The 18,566-nt window shown below is 41.3% G+C and overlaps 1 protein-coding gene across 2 annotated transcripts in view; it reads right to left on the bottom strand.

Annotated features, from left to right (window-relative positions):
• Window positions 1–18,566, bottom strand: part of LOC122812037 (prosaposin-like) — a 223,855-nt gene that overhangs the window by 64,188 nt on the left and 141,101 nt on the right. For both annotated transcript variants that reach the window (XM_044084283.1, XM_044084284.1), the window contains exon 11: window positions 4,937–5,123. In XM_044084283.1, the coding sequence (XP_043940218.1) occupies window positions 4,937–5,123 (187 nt within the window). The remainder of the gene's footprint in view (window positions 1–4,936; window positions 5,124–18,566) is intronic.

Below are 18,566 nucleotides of genomic sequence, written 5' to 3'. Positions count from 1 at the left end.
TCCTCTGTGTGTGCTATTATAAGGTAGTACTGGAGTAATGACATTAAGAATGCTCTGTGTGTGGTATTATAAGGTAGTACTGCAGTAATGACATTAAGAATGCTTTTGGTGTGCTATTATAAGGTAGTACTGCAGTAATGACATTAAGAATGCTCTGTCTGTGCTATTATAAGGTAGTACTACAGTAATGACATTAAGAATGCTCTGTGTGTGGTATTATAACTGTGGGGTTACATTAGTGGTAAGCAGGTTGATACCATTTCTTGTTTTTTTGATCCTCAACCTGGAAAAAGGAATTATTTTTGTTAGTTGGAGGATGCATATTTTTTGGTCCTGAGTCATAAAGGGACTTAGAGTTGAATGAGTACCAGATTAGGGACCTGTACAATGCACCACCAGATAATGTAGCTATGGCACTGTATGAATAAATATGTATCTATTACTGACAGTACATTTTGTGTTCAGGACTAACTATATGAATCTGTTTTATAAGTTCTATTCTCAAAGACGTTTGCAGAAAGTCAGCTGTATTGTACAGTGAACAGTTTCAGGTGTGAGATCCTACTCTGATTCTGGTGTTACCATGGGTATTCTTGCTGTATTAACTTTTTCTCGCTATCAATTGTTCTTGTAGAGCCAGAATGGGATAAAATCCCTTTCCCTCCATTCTACCTAAGTTTTGGTCTATAACTTTCTATCTCTTGACACAAACTCATTGTCTGCCTCATCCCTGATTCCTACTCTCAGAACACTAATGCTTCATTCTTTCATTCCAAATCCCTTCTAGCTTTCTATTTTTGGCAACCTTAACCCTTTACATAGTGCAGACGTTTAGTCCTGGATTAAAAAGACTGATACAACCTGTTTTAGTTATTGCAGTTTAACTTTCAATTTCTTGACAGTTTTTTTTGTTTTTATCTCTTGCAAGAGCAGCTTCCCTGAAACATTTTGCATCTCTAAGTTCCACTCCTCCTTACTGCATCCTTTTATCTGTATGTTACCCCTAACCAATACCTTTACTGGTCCCCATCAACACTCCTACCTCAGCCATGCACACAGTTATCTACCTTTCCCTAGTACCCATCAGTCACTGCAGCCTTCACATGTCCAGTGTCTCCTTTTGTGATCCTCTTATTATACTTAAACACTTTCAGCTGAACCATCCATCACTTCTTTATGCCACTTTCTTCTGCATTTCCTTATGTCAGAGTTGGCCCTGTCTTTTCCCCTTAAGTATAACATGTCCTTTCTTAAAACTTCTTTGCTTAAACTAATTTTTCCTATCTCTTAGACTATAGGAAATACCTCTGTATTACTTAACATTCGACATTCTTAGCAATTAGGCTTCTCTGTGTTGTAAGTGACATGAAACAGAAGTCTACTCTCCAAAGCTCTTTCTCCAATCTCCCATAACTATCAGACTCTGAGAATGTAACAGATCCCAACTGAATCCAAAAGGCACTAACTTGTTTCACTTTATGTGCTTCTCTGTGTCTTAAATTCAGAAATGTTCTACCAGAAACATAGCCAAGGCTTTTCTCCCTGTTCACCACTTTCTCTTTGTATATAACTACCTCATATGTAGATATTATTGAGCAGGTAAATTAATCAGTTATAGTTCTATATGTTTATTAGGGTCCTCTTTACACTCCACATCACGTTCTGTTGTTATTTCACAGATAAATATGTCTCGGTCTGCTTAGTGACTTGAGTTATCCTATGGGACCACACCGGTCTTTACTTTGACTCTCTTTACATAGCGCCACTATCTTCTACCTGCCCTGTTCATCTCTGCCTTGTTCTAACTTGAGCTTTGGCTCTGAAAACCTAATTTTTGTCTTATTACGTTATGTTAGTCTTAACTATCTTGGCATTGATAAAAAAAATCACTCTTCTCAGCTACTCTAAGAATATGATGTCACACAGCCAGTTCCAACTTTTACTCTTCCTACTCATTCAGGCTTAAGTCACCCCCTTACTGCGAGTCTGGTTAGTGATACTGCTTGCAGGTGTCTGCCTAAGTCAATTGTTTCTAACATTCTTACTGTTCAATGCCCAGGATTTAATGCTTGAACCTTTACATACATAACCTGCACAAATTATGGTCACTGCTCTTCCAATCTCTACTATTTCAGAGCCTTTTATTACAGTATTTTCTACCTCTGCTTGAGTGGTCTCTTCTTTATGAAATGACATAAAATGGGCCCTCGAAAACTTTAACTAGAGTTAGCATACCACTCAACATTTTAGCTCACCAAATCTGGACAAAGGCAAAAATAATGGAGGGACAAAGGACAAAATATAGGGATACATTTTAAATATTACTCTTATAAACTTCGAAAGTTGATGGAATAACAGATTGCATTAACATGCATTTCTTGAAGGATATGAAGTCTGAAACTCAAATGTCTTTCTGTTATTATTAAGCCAATTCAAGCCTTAATGATTTGCCAGAAAGCCACAAAAAGTATGAGAAACAGACAAAATATGAGGTACAAATTTGGACATTCTGTGAAAATCTGGACAGTTGAGAGCTATGAGAGTTATGCATATTTAGAAATCCATGTTTCCTGTTAATATTTGCAGGAGTTGTGTTTTATACTATCCCTGGTTAACCAACTCTCTCTAAATCCAAATGACTTGAGAGACAACATTTGAGTGGTCTGGAACATAGCAAACTCAGTTGATCAAAGCTTTAAAACCTTAAGAAAGTTGTACTGAATTTACGTTTGAAACTCAGCAATGAGCTTGTTTCAGTAACCCTCAGTCTCAGCAGCCTGGTAATTTTAATCCTTCTTTTCAACAATCATAATGTCTTTTACTAATGTCCAGTACAAGTTTTCTTTAAAGTACACCTATTACTTCCATGAGAAATACCACCGACTCTCACTTCATGCCTTCGAGTCTGTTTTGCCTTACATGATGTTTTCTAACTGGCTATGTGTTATGGCTACTTAGTTCACTGATTCAAATTCATATCACAGTGACATGGATTAGGATTCCATTACCGAGACTCTTTGTTAATTTAAGAAAAGCATTTGGTCTGCCTGAGCACTTAGTTTACTCAAATGAGTGGAAGTTTTGGGGCTGAAGATTCCATTTGTTCTAGTAACTGATTACATGCTTATGTGAGGTTACATTCTAGTGTGCCTGATTTTAGTTCTTTGCTCTCTGTTGCTGTTCAAGGTTGTATTCAGGTCCCTTTCCTTTAGTATGTATACACAAGTCACCTTCCAGCTGCACTTTCTTACAATGACCTAGCTCTTTATGCAAATGATCTGGTGCTTCTCTAATGAGGACATGCTGTCAAATACATCTAAGCAATGACAATAAGATGACTTAAAAACACTTAGTAAATGGTGCTCCCATAAAACTCTTATCAGGTCTAAGAATACATGTAGCATATACCACGCTCTCTCTCTTTATGATCCATCCAGTGACCATCCTACAAATATTCACTACATCAAATAACTAGGTCTCTTGTTAAATATATTTCTGTTGCTCTCGTGGACTAATCTCACATTTCACAATCCAGAAAGAGGTCATTCAGGCTTGCAAAATTAGTAAACTATAAAACAACAGTAGGATATCCTTCTGCCAGAGCCTGGATATCCCATCTCATTGCTAACATCAGCTCCCCCACTAATGTCCATAACATCCAAATCACATTTAACAAAACATGCTATTTTATCTGTTTATCTTGTTCCTATGGCCAACATTACCATGCTGTGTCTCAAAACGTCCTTTCTATTGCTGCTAGATTTATCTGTCTTTATTTTATTCTTATGCATAATCTACTTTCCACTTGCATTTTACAAATTCCACAAGTGTTTCTCTACAATCAGCCTACTGATGCCTCTAGGCACTTGATATTGTCTGTTCATATTTACATTAATAATTACAAAGCCTTGGTACATACAAGCGACTGAGAGATTTAATCTAAGTCTTATGTGATCAGCACACGTCCATCAGTACTTGATATCTGCCTAGTGCTGCTAAAGTAATAATAAATGCTGTTCATATACTAGTAAGTGCAGAGGTTATAAGTAGTTATTATGCATGTGGTCCATGAGCTTACTGAGGAGCTCAGTGCAGTACTCCAACTGCTCCAAAGTACTGTCTTGTTAAGTAATTCATTCAAGGAGACACAGTAGGCAAAGGAAAGCTGAGGGGATAAAACTCTGCAGCACATGAAGAAGCTTGTTAACAGCATATAGCTTTAATCTCTGCACTAGCTGACGGACTTAAAAACATGGCTGATTCCCATACCAGGAGTCGGACTTGGGCCATCTGAGTGAAAACCAAAAATTCTAACTGAAAGATCGTATAATAATATTATAATTTCATGTTATTATAAGTATCTCAACAAGCAAGGAGCACTAGAACTGCTTAGCTTCACATGAAAACTCAGAGCTGGACAAACAAAATGCTGCTGACAGTACAGTTGAGTGTACAGCTTGAGTGGTTGATGAAGCAGTCTGTACAAGCTCTTCACAAAACAGCACAAAAATGAATATTTATTGTGTGTATTGCCACCTATAAAATAGAGTTTAACATCTGGAACATAAAGAATGCTACCACTATAAAGACTAGTTTTTGTTAAAGTTTGCCATTTACACATGTTTGGTAGCACTTAGCATTTTAGAAATATGAACATTTGTCTGAATTGTGAGGGTATAACTTGATGTTAGTAAAAGGCTCAGGAAACAGCCATTGCAGGTTAGAGTATGTATTTCCAGATCTCAGCTGGAGGGAATGATTTAAACACACTGTCATATGATGTGAAGCAAACCATTTTACTGTTTTCTTCATAATTTACAAAAATAATGCTATCCTTAAGATTCTGCTAATTTGAAGCAGGGGAAGACTGCTGTTGTATTTCATGGATAAGGAATGGATCCCGTCATAAGACAGAACATCATTCAGATCCCCTTACCTGGAGCGTACTGATCCTCTGTGAAGTAGCACATGTGGAGTAAGGTACAGATGGTACTTGGGCCCAGTTTGCTCAGGATGAACTCTACGACCCGCATTCCAAAGGTGTCTTTCAGTTCCGTGCAAACATCTGTGAGCATGTGTGGCAGTAAGTTGCAGGCCCTACCAAGCAGCTCAAAAAGGGTTTGCTGAAAAAAGAAACGAAAAGATAAGTGGTGAGAATGCTGAAAAACTTAGGTCTCATATCATGCCATACTATAGTATGGTCACTAAGTAGTATATCTATTCACTGAAAGTTTATTTATTTAGTCTGTCAACTAGAATAAACCAAAGGCATGCAAGTTTCCATTTTCAGGGTGCTCTGCGGTGGCTTTGGTCTGGTTAAGTGTCTGTTTTACAACCACAGTGTATGCATGCTGAAATTGTAGGATTCAATCCCAGGTCCCCATAACATTATTTCATTTGTAGTTAATGAAATACTTCAACTATGCGATTAGGTCCACTAAATAATTATTTACCATATATTTGAGAGAAACTGCCACAAGACCTTTTTTATTCCCTTCCTCCTAATATTTAAAAAGTATAAAGCAATCCCTGACGTGAATTGATTGTGTGCATTTGGGTGGTTTTATGGGAGAAGGGCAGAAAAAACTACACTCACTCTCAAATTCTCCACCCCTCTAACTAAATCCCACAGTCAACATTTCCCAAATAATATTGGATAGTGGGGCATTTTAACCCCGCCCTCATCTCGCCTCTCTGACAAGTTGTTGCACAATAAGATATTGAAATAAGTTTCAAATCCAATGTGCAGTTGAGTCCCTAGACTGACATATTATGTGCTGCTAAATTTTAGCTCCCTTTTACAAGGTTTTATATTATGCAACATGCAGATAGCGAGTCAGACATGCAGGAGGTGGGGGCATCTCTTTCTTTAATCTTTTCTTTCTCTTCCTAATTGTGGTACTCTTGTTTTTCTATTTTCAAAAGGAATTCATTTTGCAAATCACCACAATACACAGCTACATAATCAAAATAAGAGAGAAAGAACAAAACTCACATTTGCAGTGTTGCTTCAAAGTACAGTTGTGTGCTCACTGTCCTGTTACCTGTCTTACAAATAAAGCAACCTACAGGATAACACTTGACCATAAAGAAAATTAGTCCAATGCAACTGAATGACTGAAAAAAATAACAGGAATGTGTTGTGTTTATACTGTTTATACCCACAGTCCTTAAATAGATGGTCAAGTTGTAATTTAATGTCCAAGTGATATTAAGTCTCTTCTTTCATCACTTCAGAAACCTTTCCAGTAAAATTCTTTACAGTACCCTGGACCCTTTCTTCTGACTTTTCTGGAACGTGAAATGACCAAACTTATTCCGAATGTAGAAATCTCAAGCACAGCTGCAAGAGAAAGATATCTGCTACACCACCATTCACAGTGAAGCTTGCACAGCATTGATCATCTGCCTTTTTTGTTGGATTCTGAAAGCTAACACCAGAAAGGAGGAAACAGCAATGTTCTACATCTTATTTTTTTAATTCTTATGTCTTCTACCCATCTTTTGATTCCTAATATCGTACAGTTTACTTGTATCACTTAGTTTAGTCAGGGCTCGCCTTAGGTGAATTGGCACAGTAGGCAAAGGGCTCCACAGCACCCCCTGCTGCCCACTGTCCCCCAGGCACATCATCTAGTGCCCCCCCCCATCTTGGCTTACCCTCACCATCCAGATTATTTTTTTCCTTTTCCTCAGAGTTTGTCTAACTCTTTAGTTTTATCCTGCATTTATTCATTCAACACATCCTAAACAGGCAAGACTGTGCTCTGATAACTGTGGAGGAAATGACTTCCTTAAGCTGGGGTCTGGGGGCCACAAGACTCCCTAAAACCATAGGGGTTTTAAATGATCTGAGGTGCATTTTACATTTTTTTTACACAGCCTTTTCATCCAGTAATGACTGGACAATAAATCATGATAAAGGAAAGAAAGTCAGTCTTGTTCTACAACTTTGCTTTCTTCCTGCACCATTTCAACTCATCCTAACCGACCAAGACTACTAAACTAAGCTGAAGGCCTGGGGGCCACTAGGTACCCAGAAACTATTGAGTTATAATAGATACGCTGAGCTGCATTTTTTAACTTTCACCCAGTCTTTTAGTCCAGTGATGGCCTGAACAAAAGTCATGCATAAGGAAAGAAACTCAGTCATATATTTTTACTTTAAGGAAGAAATAAGTTGTATCTGAGGCTTCATACTCAAAGTTGACCAAATAGCTGTTCACAATGAACTGAAAAGACAAATGCTTATCTGAATATAGAAATCACCTCTGGGAATAGCATCTGCCTTCTCTTCCTCCCTCAAAAAATGCAGTCACTTTCTAAGTATTCCCCTGTTGTGTTAAAGTGGGAAAAAGAATAAGGCACAGATGGCCACTGTCATATACTAAGTTGCTGCTGTCATATGTATATACAGCATGCCTTCTCACTCCCCTCACCAAAAAATAGCCACCTTCTGTGTACCCCTCATATCATACTGGGAAAAATTTGAAAAAAAAAAAAACAACAGAAAGAAGCATATTTGCTCTCAGATATATATAATCAGCATATCTCCCACAAGAGATAACCAACTGTATATGTATCTGATGATTGATTTTGAGGAAAGTGAAAAAAAATGATGATTACACTATTCTTGTACAAGCTGTAGTGACTTTCTGTTTATCTGAAGTTTGTGAGTAAAGTTAAAGAAATAATGACACCATCCACAGCCCCTCCTCGCAAAAAAAACCCAAACTGCAGTGACCTTCTGTGCACACCTCTAAAGTGGATGATTTTAGACTTGTTGGGGTTCAGGTCAGAGATGACTACTAAGCCTGTGTCAAAATCCATTCATATAGCTTTAGTGTTTGGTGGCCCCCAGGCTCCTGGAAGCACTGAAAGTCTGATTACTCTGTGATGAATTTCATCCCTTATTTTCTGAAAGATGATTAAACTGAGCAAATGAAAAGAGGTGCAGTTACTTTTATCCAGACAGCCTCTATAAAGCAGTTATTGCCACTTTTATGTACAATTCAAATGTCTGATTGTGATAAAAGAGGATGGCCATGTAATGTAATTCACATTTGACCCAAATAAACAGTTGTCACTCATTAAAATATTCTGAGTTGCTTCACAGAAATCACTTTAGAACTGCCAAACCAGAATAACAAGCAAAGAACAGCAGGCAGCTAGTCATTTTCCTCTTCAGACAGCCTCTGTCTGTGCATATCAGGTGTCCAGTCCTGCAAAAACAGACAGTGACTGTTTAAACTGAGCAAATGACAAGGGGATGAGTTACTTTTATAGAGCCATCCCCAACTTCCATCCAGATATACATATGTGTACAATTCAGATGTCTGATGGCTATGCAATATATTTCACTTCTACTCCACACAAACAGTTGATACACAATGATATATTCTAAGTTGTTCCACACAAATTAGAAATCCAGAATAATGAGCAAACAACAGCTGTATTCATCTGCAGACAGCCTCTGCAATTAATGTTACCTTATATATAAGTATCTCAGATGACCAGGTTTTTACTATATGGAAAAAATACAAATCTTATTATGTTCTGTTCCTGCAAAAGCTGCCCACCCTACTTCAAAGTAATGTTTTTCAGATTTTCCTGATATTTCTGCAATGGCTATTGTAAAATTTATGATTTTCTGGTATATAATTGAGGATTGCAGTCAGTAAATAATGCAAGACATTAGAGCTTTACAATTCTTATTGTTCATAAAATGCATGTTCATATGTAAAATATACTGTTCTGTTAACGTTTTATGTAAATTAGAGTCATTGTTATAATATGTCTCTGATTTGGGCATTTTGCCCCCCCCCCCCCCAACACACACCCTGCACTTCATTATTTTTGGCTTTCATCTGAACCTTCTCCAAGCAAGTAAAATATATTGCTGAAAATACCTGGTTGATCACTGCTGGCATCTTTATAAAAAAATAAAATAATAATAATAATAGTAATACTTTACTGCTTCTGTCTTTAAATCATGCCCTTCTTCTCAACTGTCCAGAATTTTGCAGGATGCCTCTGATTTTGTCTCATATTTTTGACCTATCTGTCATAAATTGTTTTATTTTCCTGGTAAATTGCTGATGATTACAGTAATGCCATACATTGTAGATTCATAATTGTTATCGTTCAAAAAAATCATTGTTGAAGCAAAACTTCCACAATTTCTGAGCAGAGAAGATGAGAAGTGTGCATTTCACTTGCATTTTAGCATTACAAGATCTCTGCTCAGCCTTCAGAATATTCAGATGGGCTACTACCAGTTCTATACATTTATCTGTGTGGGCATAGCACTCCTTTGGAAAGCTACCTGTTGTGGCAATGTTTGGAGTGATGCTGGCATAAGTGAATTTTTTAACTTTTCATAGAATTTGATGAGATTTGTAGGTTTGAAATCCTTGAATTTAGAGATATTGGTTTATGCAGGTTTAAAAGTTTTGAAAGTGAAGGCCACTTGTTTATAATCCAACTTAACCCAGGTAGGAGATAAGAGAGGAATAGTACACAAAGAAGCTTTATTTGTAAGGACCAAGTTATGAATGTTATGATCTCTAGTAGACCTGTTAACAATCTAGTCCAGGGAGCATTTGTTTGTGAAATCTGAAAATTTTGGGTATATTCAACATTCGAGATTAAGATAATTCAGTTTATAGACAAATTGTTAAAGTCTCCCAAAATAAGTATAATAGAGCCCTTGTTTATAGGGAGTTCATCAAACAAATTCAGGAACTGTACATGATTATCGGGGGATATAGATGGCGTCTTTTTTTAATCAAGAAAGATCTTTATTGAAGTATAACTTATGGCTTAGACAATCATGCATTTATATAAATTAAAACAAACCACATTGATGTATTTTCAGCTGCAAGTATTATACATCACATCTAATCTTCTATACAGTCATTGTTAGTTGAACATTAAGTATCTCATTCAATTCTTGCCTTCTCTTAAACCCCATTCCTTCTCCATGACATTATTCTGCATGTATTGTTCCCACAATTCTCATTTTTCTATGTAATTTATTCCTATCCTTTTCTAAAGATCCCAGTTCCATTTCTTTTATCTCTGCATTCGCTACTTCTAGAACAGTTGCTTTAAACTTTGATTTCAATTTTCTGGTAATTGCTTTTTCGGCAGTCACAAGAATTAAACTCAACAAGGTTGTAGTATGCTACTATGTCTAGGCAATTTTGATTCTATATCACAGTTCAAAAAATTATTTCTTTAGTTACACCAGTTTTCTCATCCAGTATTTTTGACAGACTAGTCTGCAGGGAATTTTTAAAGTCTGCCAATTCATTACACTCCCAAAAATATGATGTTATGTGATCCTATCTCACCTACATTCTGAATGATGGGTTCGGAGCCGATCCCTCGGCTCCGACTCGGCACGCTTATGCCAAAGAGCGAAGTCTCTTATTGGCTGAGCTTACTATATCCCAGGATGCACCACCACCAGTCCCCCAGATCTCGTTTGCCGCTTCCCTGCGAAGACGTGGTCTCGAGCTGGCTGGGCTGAGTAGCTTTTACTAACTACTTTTCTGTCAGTTTTTTGCTCTTTTATATCACAAAAGCTGTTTTAACGGCTATCGCTCCTTTGTGTACGTTTGAATTGTGAAAATTGTTGTGTGTGATTGGGTTGAGTTTGTTTCGGCCCCCCTTACAATCCAGGGCCTTTCCGGTCAACCTTTGTAAACTTTCCAGGGTCTCAAGCCTTTAGTGGTTTAGAGTTCCCTGTCATTACAGCTAAGGTTTGTGTTTTAAACTATTACTGTAAGCCTTGGTCTTGTTTTCACAAGCGAATCTATATCTATATAGTTAATTTCCTGTCAGAAGTTGTTTAACATCATGTCTCAAACCCCTAGGCCTTCGGGCTTTAAAAAATGTTCGAAATGTGCTTTTAAGATGTCTGTTACTGATGATCATTTGCTCTGTGTATATTGTCTAGGGGCAAAGCACTTGCAGGAGTCATGCAGCGTATGTCACGCTTTTTCCTCAAGGGTCCTCCAGGAGAGGAAAAATAAATTGATTCTTAAGGGGTTAATTAAACCCTCTTTTGAAGAAGCCTTGGCATCCTCTCCGGCTCCTGCCAAAAAGAAAAGGGCTTCGGTTCCGACCAGTCCGTCGGATCCGACTGCCAAGAGACCTAGGCAGGCCTCTCCTTCGGCTCCAAAGACTTCGGAGCCGAGGTCGGAACGGTCTGCCTCGATGCCACCAGTATCGACTCCTCTGGCTTCGGAGCCGATGGCTGGGGCATCGAGGCGGGTCACCGCCGGCTCCACTGCTCTCGGAGCCGACAAGGGTCGCCGCCAGACACTTCCTCCTCGGCGCAAGTCTACCTCGGCACCGATGGAATCTGGTGTGAGTATTCCCTCGGCGCCGATTCTCATCGAGTCGCCTCGGAGCCGGTCCCCTAGTCCCTTGGGGCCGAGGGAGAGGTCTTCTCGAACCCGTTCTGTTTCCTCTCGGTCTTCGAGAATGTCGGATTCTGATATAGACAGGGTGCTCCAAAGACTGTTCCAGTCCCCAGTCTTCCAAAAATTTGTTTCGGTTCCGACCCAGTTGGCTTTGGAGCCGATGACCATGACCCACCCCATTGCCATTCCTCCTCCGACTGCTTCGGCTCCGGAGCAGGTGCTCTTGGAGCCGGTGGAGATCTCAGGGTCGGCTCCGACCCTTACTCCAACCCGGGCCCTCGGGTCCGAGTTTGGTACGCGGACTTCTTCGGCTGGACCCGAGGGTGATGTTTCGGGACCTATGCTTTCGGTTCCGAGCCTCCCTCTCGGTGCTTCGGCTGCGGGACTTCCGTCTACTATCATGGCTCCGGAGACCGGACACTCCCAGGATTCTGGGGGTCCGGCTTTCAGGGCCATGAGGAGTGCCTTGGCCAAGTCCTCTTCGGCCATCTCTCCGGTTTTACCAGCACCTTCCCTGGGCGTGGAGACTGGGTCTTTGGCAGTTCCCCTGTCCGTAGCCAGCGGAGCCCCGAGGCCTGAGGTTACCCCCAGTGGGGGTTCCCCTCCTCCTGAGGGTTCTTCGAGTTGTCTTCAGAGGAACCCCCAAGGAAGAGATCGTGCAAGAGGAAGCACGTGGACTCCCGAGTCTATTACATCGGACACTGATATGGATGATGCGGAGGGGTCCCAGTCGCCCTCGGATGATGTCTCATTTGCAGACATCTTAGAGATCCTCAAACAACGAGGCGGCTGGATATCCAAACCCCCCTCTGCTGACGAATCAGTGCTCCTCAAGGCCTTTGGGGCTCAGCCCTCCGCCTCCTGGGTGTCTCCGCCTTCGACGAGCTTCTGGATTTAGTTTGTCGGCGTGGGAACATCCAGATACCGTGGAACCAGTCCCTTCTCGTCCAAATAAATTCTTATCTGCTCCCCCCGAGAAGGAGTTCCTTACTAAAGGCGTGGCTGTAGATGCCATGGTGGTGGCATCTGCTACACAACAGGACGTGGCAGAGGCTTCAACGTCTATCCATCCTCCTAATAAGGAGTCTAGGAGTATGGATAGGTACGGGAAGCGCACCCTGACTTCAGCAGCCTTTACCTTAAGGTCTCTGAATTATTTGGCACATTTTACAAGGCTTCAGAGGGATCTGGTCAAGGAGTTGTCAGATTCCCTCTCGGGTAACCTACCTGAGCAGCTAGCCCAGTCCGTTAGCTCTCAGTTGGCTATCCTTACGTCAATTTCTAACTCGTCCATGAGGCTCATTTCCTATGCGGCCGAAGGGGCGGGTAGAGTGGCAGGCACAGGCGTGGCTCTACGTAGACAAGCCTGGCTCCGCTTGTGTCAGTTTGCGGAGGCCTTCAAGTCTTCCTTCGCCGACGCTCCCTTTGATGGGTCCTCATTGTTTGGACCCAAGGTGAAAGACACCCTTACCCGCTGTGAGCAAGAGGGAAAAACTTTATCTGCCGTAGGTGCCCGTTATTCCACTCCCTTTCGGCCTTACCCCAAGGCTAAAGGAGGGGGGGAAATGTGGTTCCGAAAATCTCGCAAGTTTTTCTCCCAACAGCAGGAAGATTCCCCGTCCAGAGGCAGAGGGCGGAGAAATTTTTCAGGGAGACGCCGTCCCAGAGGCGGCAGAGGGCCCCGCAATTCTGGAGACCGCGAGTCCTTTCGTGGCTCTTCAGCCTCCCACACGTCATGAGGGATTGCCCGGCTGTGCTGCTCGAGCCAGTCGGGTGTCGTTTCGCCAAGCACCTAAATGCCTGGGAGTCAATCACTCAGGACAGATGGGTGCTTCGGATCATTGCCGGAGGTTACTCCATCCCATTCAAATACTCACCCCCGTCCAAGAGAATCCCGGACCCACCACCCAGTCAAAGGGAAATAGCAGCCGCAGAAGCTTTAAAGCTGCTAGAAAAAGGAGTCATCCAACCGGTCCCCACAGACCAGATCGGATCAGGAAATTACTCCAGGTTCTTTTAGTGCCAAAAGACAGGGGACCTGAGACCAATTTTGGAGCTCAGCAGACTGAACCAATCCGTCACGAACTGCAAATTCAATGGTCACGTTACAATCCATTCTCCCGTTGTTGGAGAAGGATGTTTGGATGTGCTCCATAGACCTCAAGGACGCCTATTATCACATACCGATACATCAGGCGTCCAGAAGGTATCTGCGCTTCAGCCTGGGAGTCAGTCATTACCAATTTTGTGCTCTGCCCTTTGGTCTCACCACAGCCCCAGGGTGTTCACCAAGTGTTTGGCAGTAGTGACGGCTCACCTGAGAAGTCTTGGATTCCAAGTGTTTCCCTATCTCGACGACTGGCTCCTGACTGCCACCACCAGGCATCTACTAATGGACAACCTCAAAGCCACAATCTCCCTGGGTGTTTCCCTAGGGATTACATTCAATTGGTCAAAGTCTGTCTTGCTGCCCTCTCAACGCATAAAGTTTATAGGAGCAGAGATAGACTCAAGATTGATGCGCGACTTTCTTCCTGCCGAAAGGATCCGAACTTTACAGGGCCAAGTTCAAGCTCTAATCTCGAGATCCAAAGCCCCAGCCAGGATGGTCCTACAGGTTTTAGGCTCAATGTCTGCCACGGTTCTTTTAGTTCCTCTAGCAAGATTACACATGAGGATTCTTCAGTGGCTCTTGTCAACTCAATGGTCCTTTCAGGATCTTCCCTCAATCATCACATCATGATTACGGAAATATGCAAAGGGACCTTCGCTGGTGGCTTCAGACATCCAACTTGGATCAGGGAAAACCCTTTGTTCTCCCTCCAGTGGTTACCCTGACGACAGATGCCTCCCAGATAGGGTGGGGGGCATTGTCTGGGCAGGCTAGTTCAGGGCTCCTGGCTTCCGGACGAAGCTCTTCTCCACATCAACGTGTTGGAGATGAGGGCTGTACTTCTGTCCCTACAGGCCTTACACAAGTTTCTTCCTCAGGGCATCATCGCCATCCACACAGACAACATGTCGGTGGTTTGGTATCTGAACAAACAAGGTGGGACCAGATCGTAGCCCCTTTGCAGAGAGGCCATGAGAGTGTGGGAATGGGCGGTAGCTACCAAACGCTTCTTGGTAGCGACCCACATCCCGGGAAAGTCAAATATATTGGCGGACAAATTAAGCAGGACAATTCTCTCTCCTCACGAATGGTCTCTAAACTGCACAGTAGCAGCCCAGGTTTTCAAGAGATGGGGACGCCGTGCTGCGACCTATTTGCAACTCCACAAAACACCAAGTGCCAGAGGTTCTTCTCCTTGATTCCACATCAGGAGGACCAGCCATGGATGCTCTAGCACAACCTTGGCCAACAGGGCTACTTTATGCCTTTCCTCCAATTCCACTCCTTCCAAAAGTTATTCAAAAGCTTCTCAACTGGGGTCTTCAATGATTCTGATTGCCCCATACTGGCCTCGTCAGATATGGTTTCCTTACCTGAAAAAGCATGCAGTGGACGATCCGTGGACCTTAGACCTGATCCCGGATTTGCTAATCCATCAGTCGGGACATTGGCATCAGTCCCTTCAATCTCTAAGATTGACAGCTTGGTTCCTCCACTTCCAACTTTAGTTAGAAGGCACACACTAGACCCGGAAGTTGTTCACATTTTATCTTCGGCCCACAAACCCACCACTAACAAATTGTACCTCAGTAAGTGGAAGAGGTTTGCTATCTGGGCTCAACTCAAGGGCTTAGACCCTATCACTGCTCCTGTCCCAGAGGTTTTGAAATTCTTAACATCCCTGTTTAATCAGGGATCTTCTGTCTCAACTATTAAAGTCCAATTAGCTGCTATCTCTAAATTCCATGAATCCACGGACCCTCCTTTGATGAGCAGCAGACTATGCAAAACGTTCATTAAAGGTGCCAGTTTGTTAAGACCACCAGTTTTTCATCCTGCACCTCCGTGGGATCTTGATTTGGTGCTTCGTGCATTAACATCTCCCCTTTTGAACCGGCTGCTACATGCGAATTAAAATATCTGTCTTGGAAAACGGCATTCTTAGTGGCTATTACCTCTGCAAGAAGAGTCTCAGAGCTTCAAGCCCTGTCTATTAAACCACCGTACTTGATTTTCCACAAGGATAGAGTATCACTTAGGCCTAATCCATCCTTTGTCCCAAAAGTCTGTTCTAGTTTCTGTCTTCAACAATCTCTAGAGCTACCAGTTTTCTTTCCAAAATTCTCTAATGAAGCAGAATACACTCTCCATAAATTGGATGTTCACAGGCAATTACGCTTCTATTTAGACAGGACTCAGCAACTTCATAAGTCAGACCAGTTGTTTGTGTCCTTCTCAGATAATAAATTGGGCCAAACCATCACAAAAGCTACAATCTCAAAATGGATCAGAGATTGCATAACTCAGGCCTACTCTTCTTCGAATAAACAACTTACATCATCTATCAAAGCTCATTCTACCAGAGCTATGGCTACTTCTATAGCCTTTCATTCCAAGCTCGCTATATCGGAAATTTGTGCTGCGGCTACTTGGTCTAACCCGCACACTTTCATTTCCCACTACAAATTGGATGTGGCATCTAAAGGACGAGCATCATTTGGTTCCACGGTACTCAGGAGTGTTTTCCAGTGAGCCACCCAGGATTCAGGTGCTAGGGACGCTGTCCCATCATTCAGAATGTAGGCGAGATAGGATCACATAACATCTTTTAGTTATGTACTCACCATAACTTCAGATGTTTTGGATCCATCTCGCCTACATTCCTGATACCCACCCTCCTTCCCCCTGCCTTGCAGATCAGAAGAGATTGAACGGTTTTGAGCTCCACTGTTTTTATCTTGTTTCATCTGACGATGTTATATAAGCAGGGTATGCATGTGTGCATGTATGCGGACAAACTAGATCTGGGGGACTGGTGGTGGTGCATCCTGGGATATAGTAAGCTCAGCCAATAAGAGACTTCGCTCTTTGGCATAAGCGTGCCGAGTCGGAGCCGAGGGATCGGCTCCGAACCCATCATTCAGAATGTAGGCGAGATGGATCCAAAACATCTGAAGTTATGGTGAGTACATAACTAAAAGTTCCTAATTGTCGCTTTTTTCCCCCATTATACCTCCAGCATTTGCAATCTACCTGAGGAAAAATTCTTTGGTGTATAAAGATACCTAAGCAAGCACTTTCAAGTAAGCCATACATAAATCCTCCCATTATTTCTTTCTGAATTGCTTATCCAGTCTAGCTTCCCAGTCCTTTCTAGCCTTCTCTGACTGATTCCTATGGTTATCATGCAGTATTTCATATGCCCTTCTAATTATCCATTTTTAACAGCAGCTTCTGTTTTGGTGTCTACTAAACACTCTACCAGTGCTGTTTTTTCACTTAGGATCCCTTGTTCCTTTCTCGTTTCCTATACCCTGATTTCAATCATTGATACGGAAGGCAATCTCTAGTCTGCATTACAAATGTATTCTTGGCCTCTTCCCATTCTATAACCTTTCCTTTGCTAAATATTTGCTCCCAAAACCTTAATTTGTTTGCCAACATTCTCCAGTAAATTCTTGCCCCCTCTTGCCTATTGTCTGTATCCCTAATTGCAGTCATCCCTATTGGCAGAATCTCCTTTCTGCATTTCCATGTTGGCTTAGTTCTCAGAAAACTTTCTGCTGCTTTATAAATATATTTTACATGTCTGTTGTTATTCACCTTAAGGGTCTGCATCCAAAATTTCAGTTTCTCCTTATTTCTTGAGTTACCCCCATTTCATCCTCATTCCTTTCCACTTTGAATTATAGCTTTCTGCTTGTGCTGTGTATAGGAGCCTTAAGTCTGCAGTTCTGAAAGGGTTCCTATTATGTTATCGAAGTTCTGAAACTTTGGACACTATAAGGTTGAACCCTTATGTTCAAAGTGTCAGAACTTCGATAACGGTAAAAAAAAAAAAAATAAAAACAAAAGACAAAAAATAAAGTATTGCAAGCAGGGTGGCAAGCCCCCCCTGGATGCCCCCTGCACCCCCCACCCTTTAAATATACCAGCTCCAGATCACACACAGTGCGGTAAAGGGAAATCTGCTTTCCATGTGGGAGATGCAGGGGGGCTGGCCCCCTTGCTTGCAACAGTTAGGTAGGTTTTAGGGTTTATATTTTTTTATTTTTTTACATTTGAATTCTTGAAACTTCGAACATCTGAGTTCGATGTTCTCAGGTTTGAAGTTTCAAGGATTTGACAATGTAATAGGAACCTGTTCAAAATATCCCTTCTGGTTTTTCACATCTTGTATTGCTGAGTTTATTATGTATATTATGTATATATGTTTTTTCTTACAGTTGCTACTATTTCATACAAACCAATATTCTCCTGCTCTAGTACTTAGCATACTGTTTGTTCTTTTGAATAGTCTCTCGGATGTAGTAGGTATGTGACAAGGCACAGTAGGGGTAACGAGAGACAATAGGGCCACAACAGATTCAGTAATCCTAATCTACGACTTGTATATATGCACATTCATATTGGAGAGAGAGTCTTCCAAGTATTACATTTATTTTTCTAGGACTTATACTCACTATATGTAAATGTGTGAAATAAGCTCTTGGAATATCAGAGGCCTACAGGATAAAAATATATATATATATATTATTACACTTAATTTACCAGTCCAACTCAGACATTACCTTTTTACAAGAAACACACCTGCTAGATGTGGATTGGAATAAAGACAGAGATAAAAGATGGATATCTTCAATTATTGCCTCAGGGAGGGAGACTAACTCAAAAGGAGTAGCTATTCTGATTAAAAAATCTTTTAAAGAAAAGGTAATAGATTTGGGTACGGACAAAGCGGGTAGGAGGTGCTACTTTAAAACCGTCAACTCCATACCAAATAGATGTACAATTTTCCTGAATATATATGGGCCCTGTGCCAATCAACACAAATTTATTATACAAATATACAACCTGCTATCAAAATTTCTGAATCATGAATATGTAATAGGAGGTGAATGGAATATGGTCAATGACCCTGCAAAAGACAGAATTAGCAAAAACAAATTCAACAATAAGAGAGCATTGAGAGCACTAGAAGATTTGAGGCTAGACTATTGCCTGTGTGATCCTTACTATAC

Source organism: Protopterus annectens, chromosome 9.part0, assembly GCF_019279795.1.
Source record: "Protopterus annectens isolate FY-2018-M chromosome 9.part0, PAN1.0, whole genome shotgun sequence".
NCBI lineage: Eukaryota > Metazoa > Chordata > Ceratodontiformes > Protopteridae > Protopterus > Protopterus annectens.
Note: the sequence above shows the minus strand (reverse complement) of the source record. Positions and strands in the feature narration are given on the sequence as shown.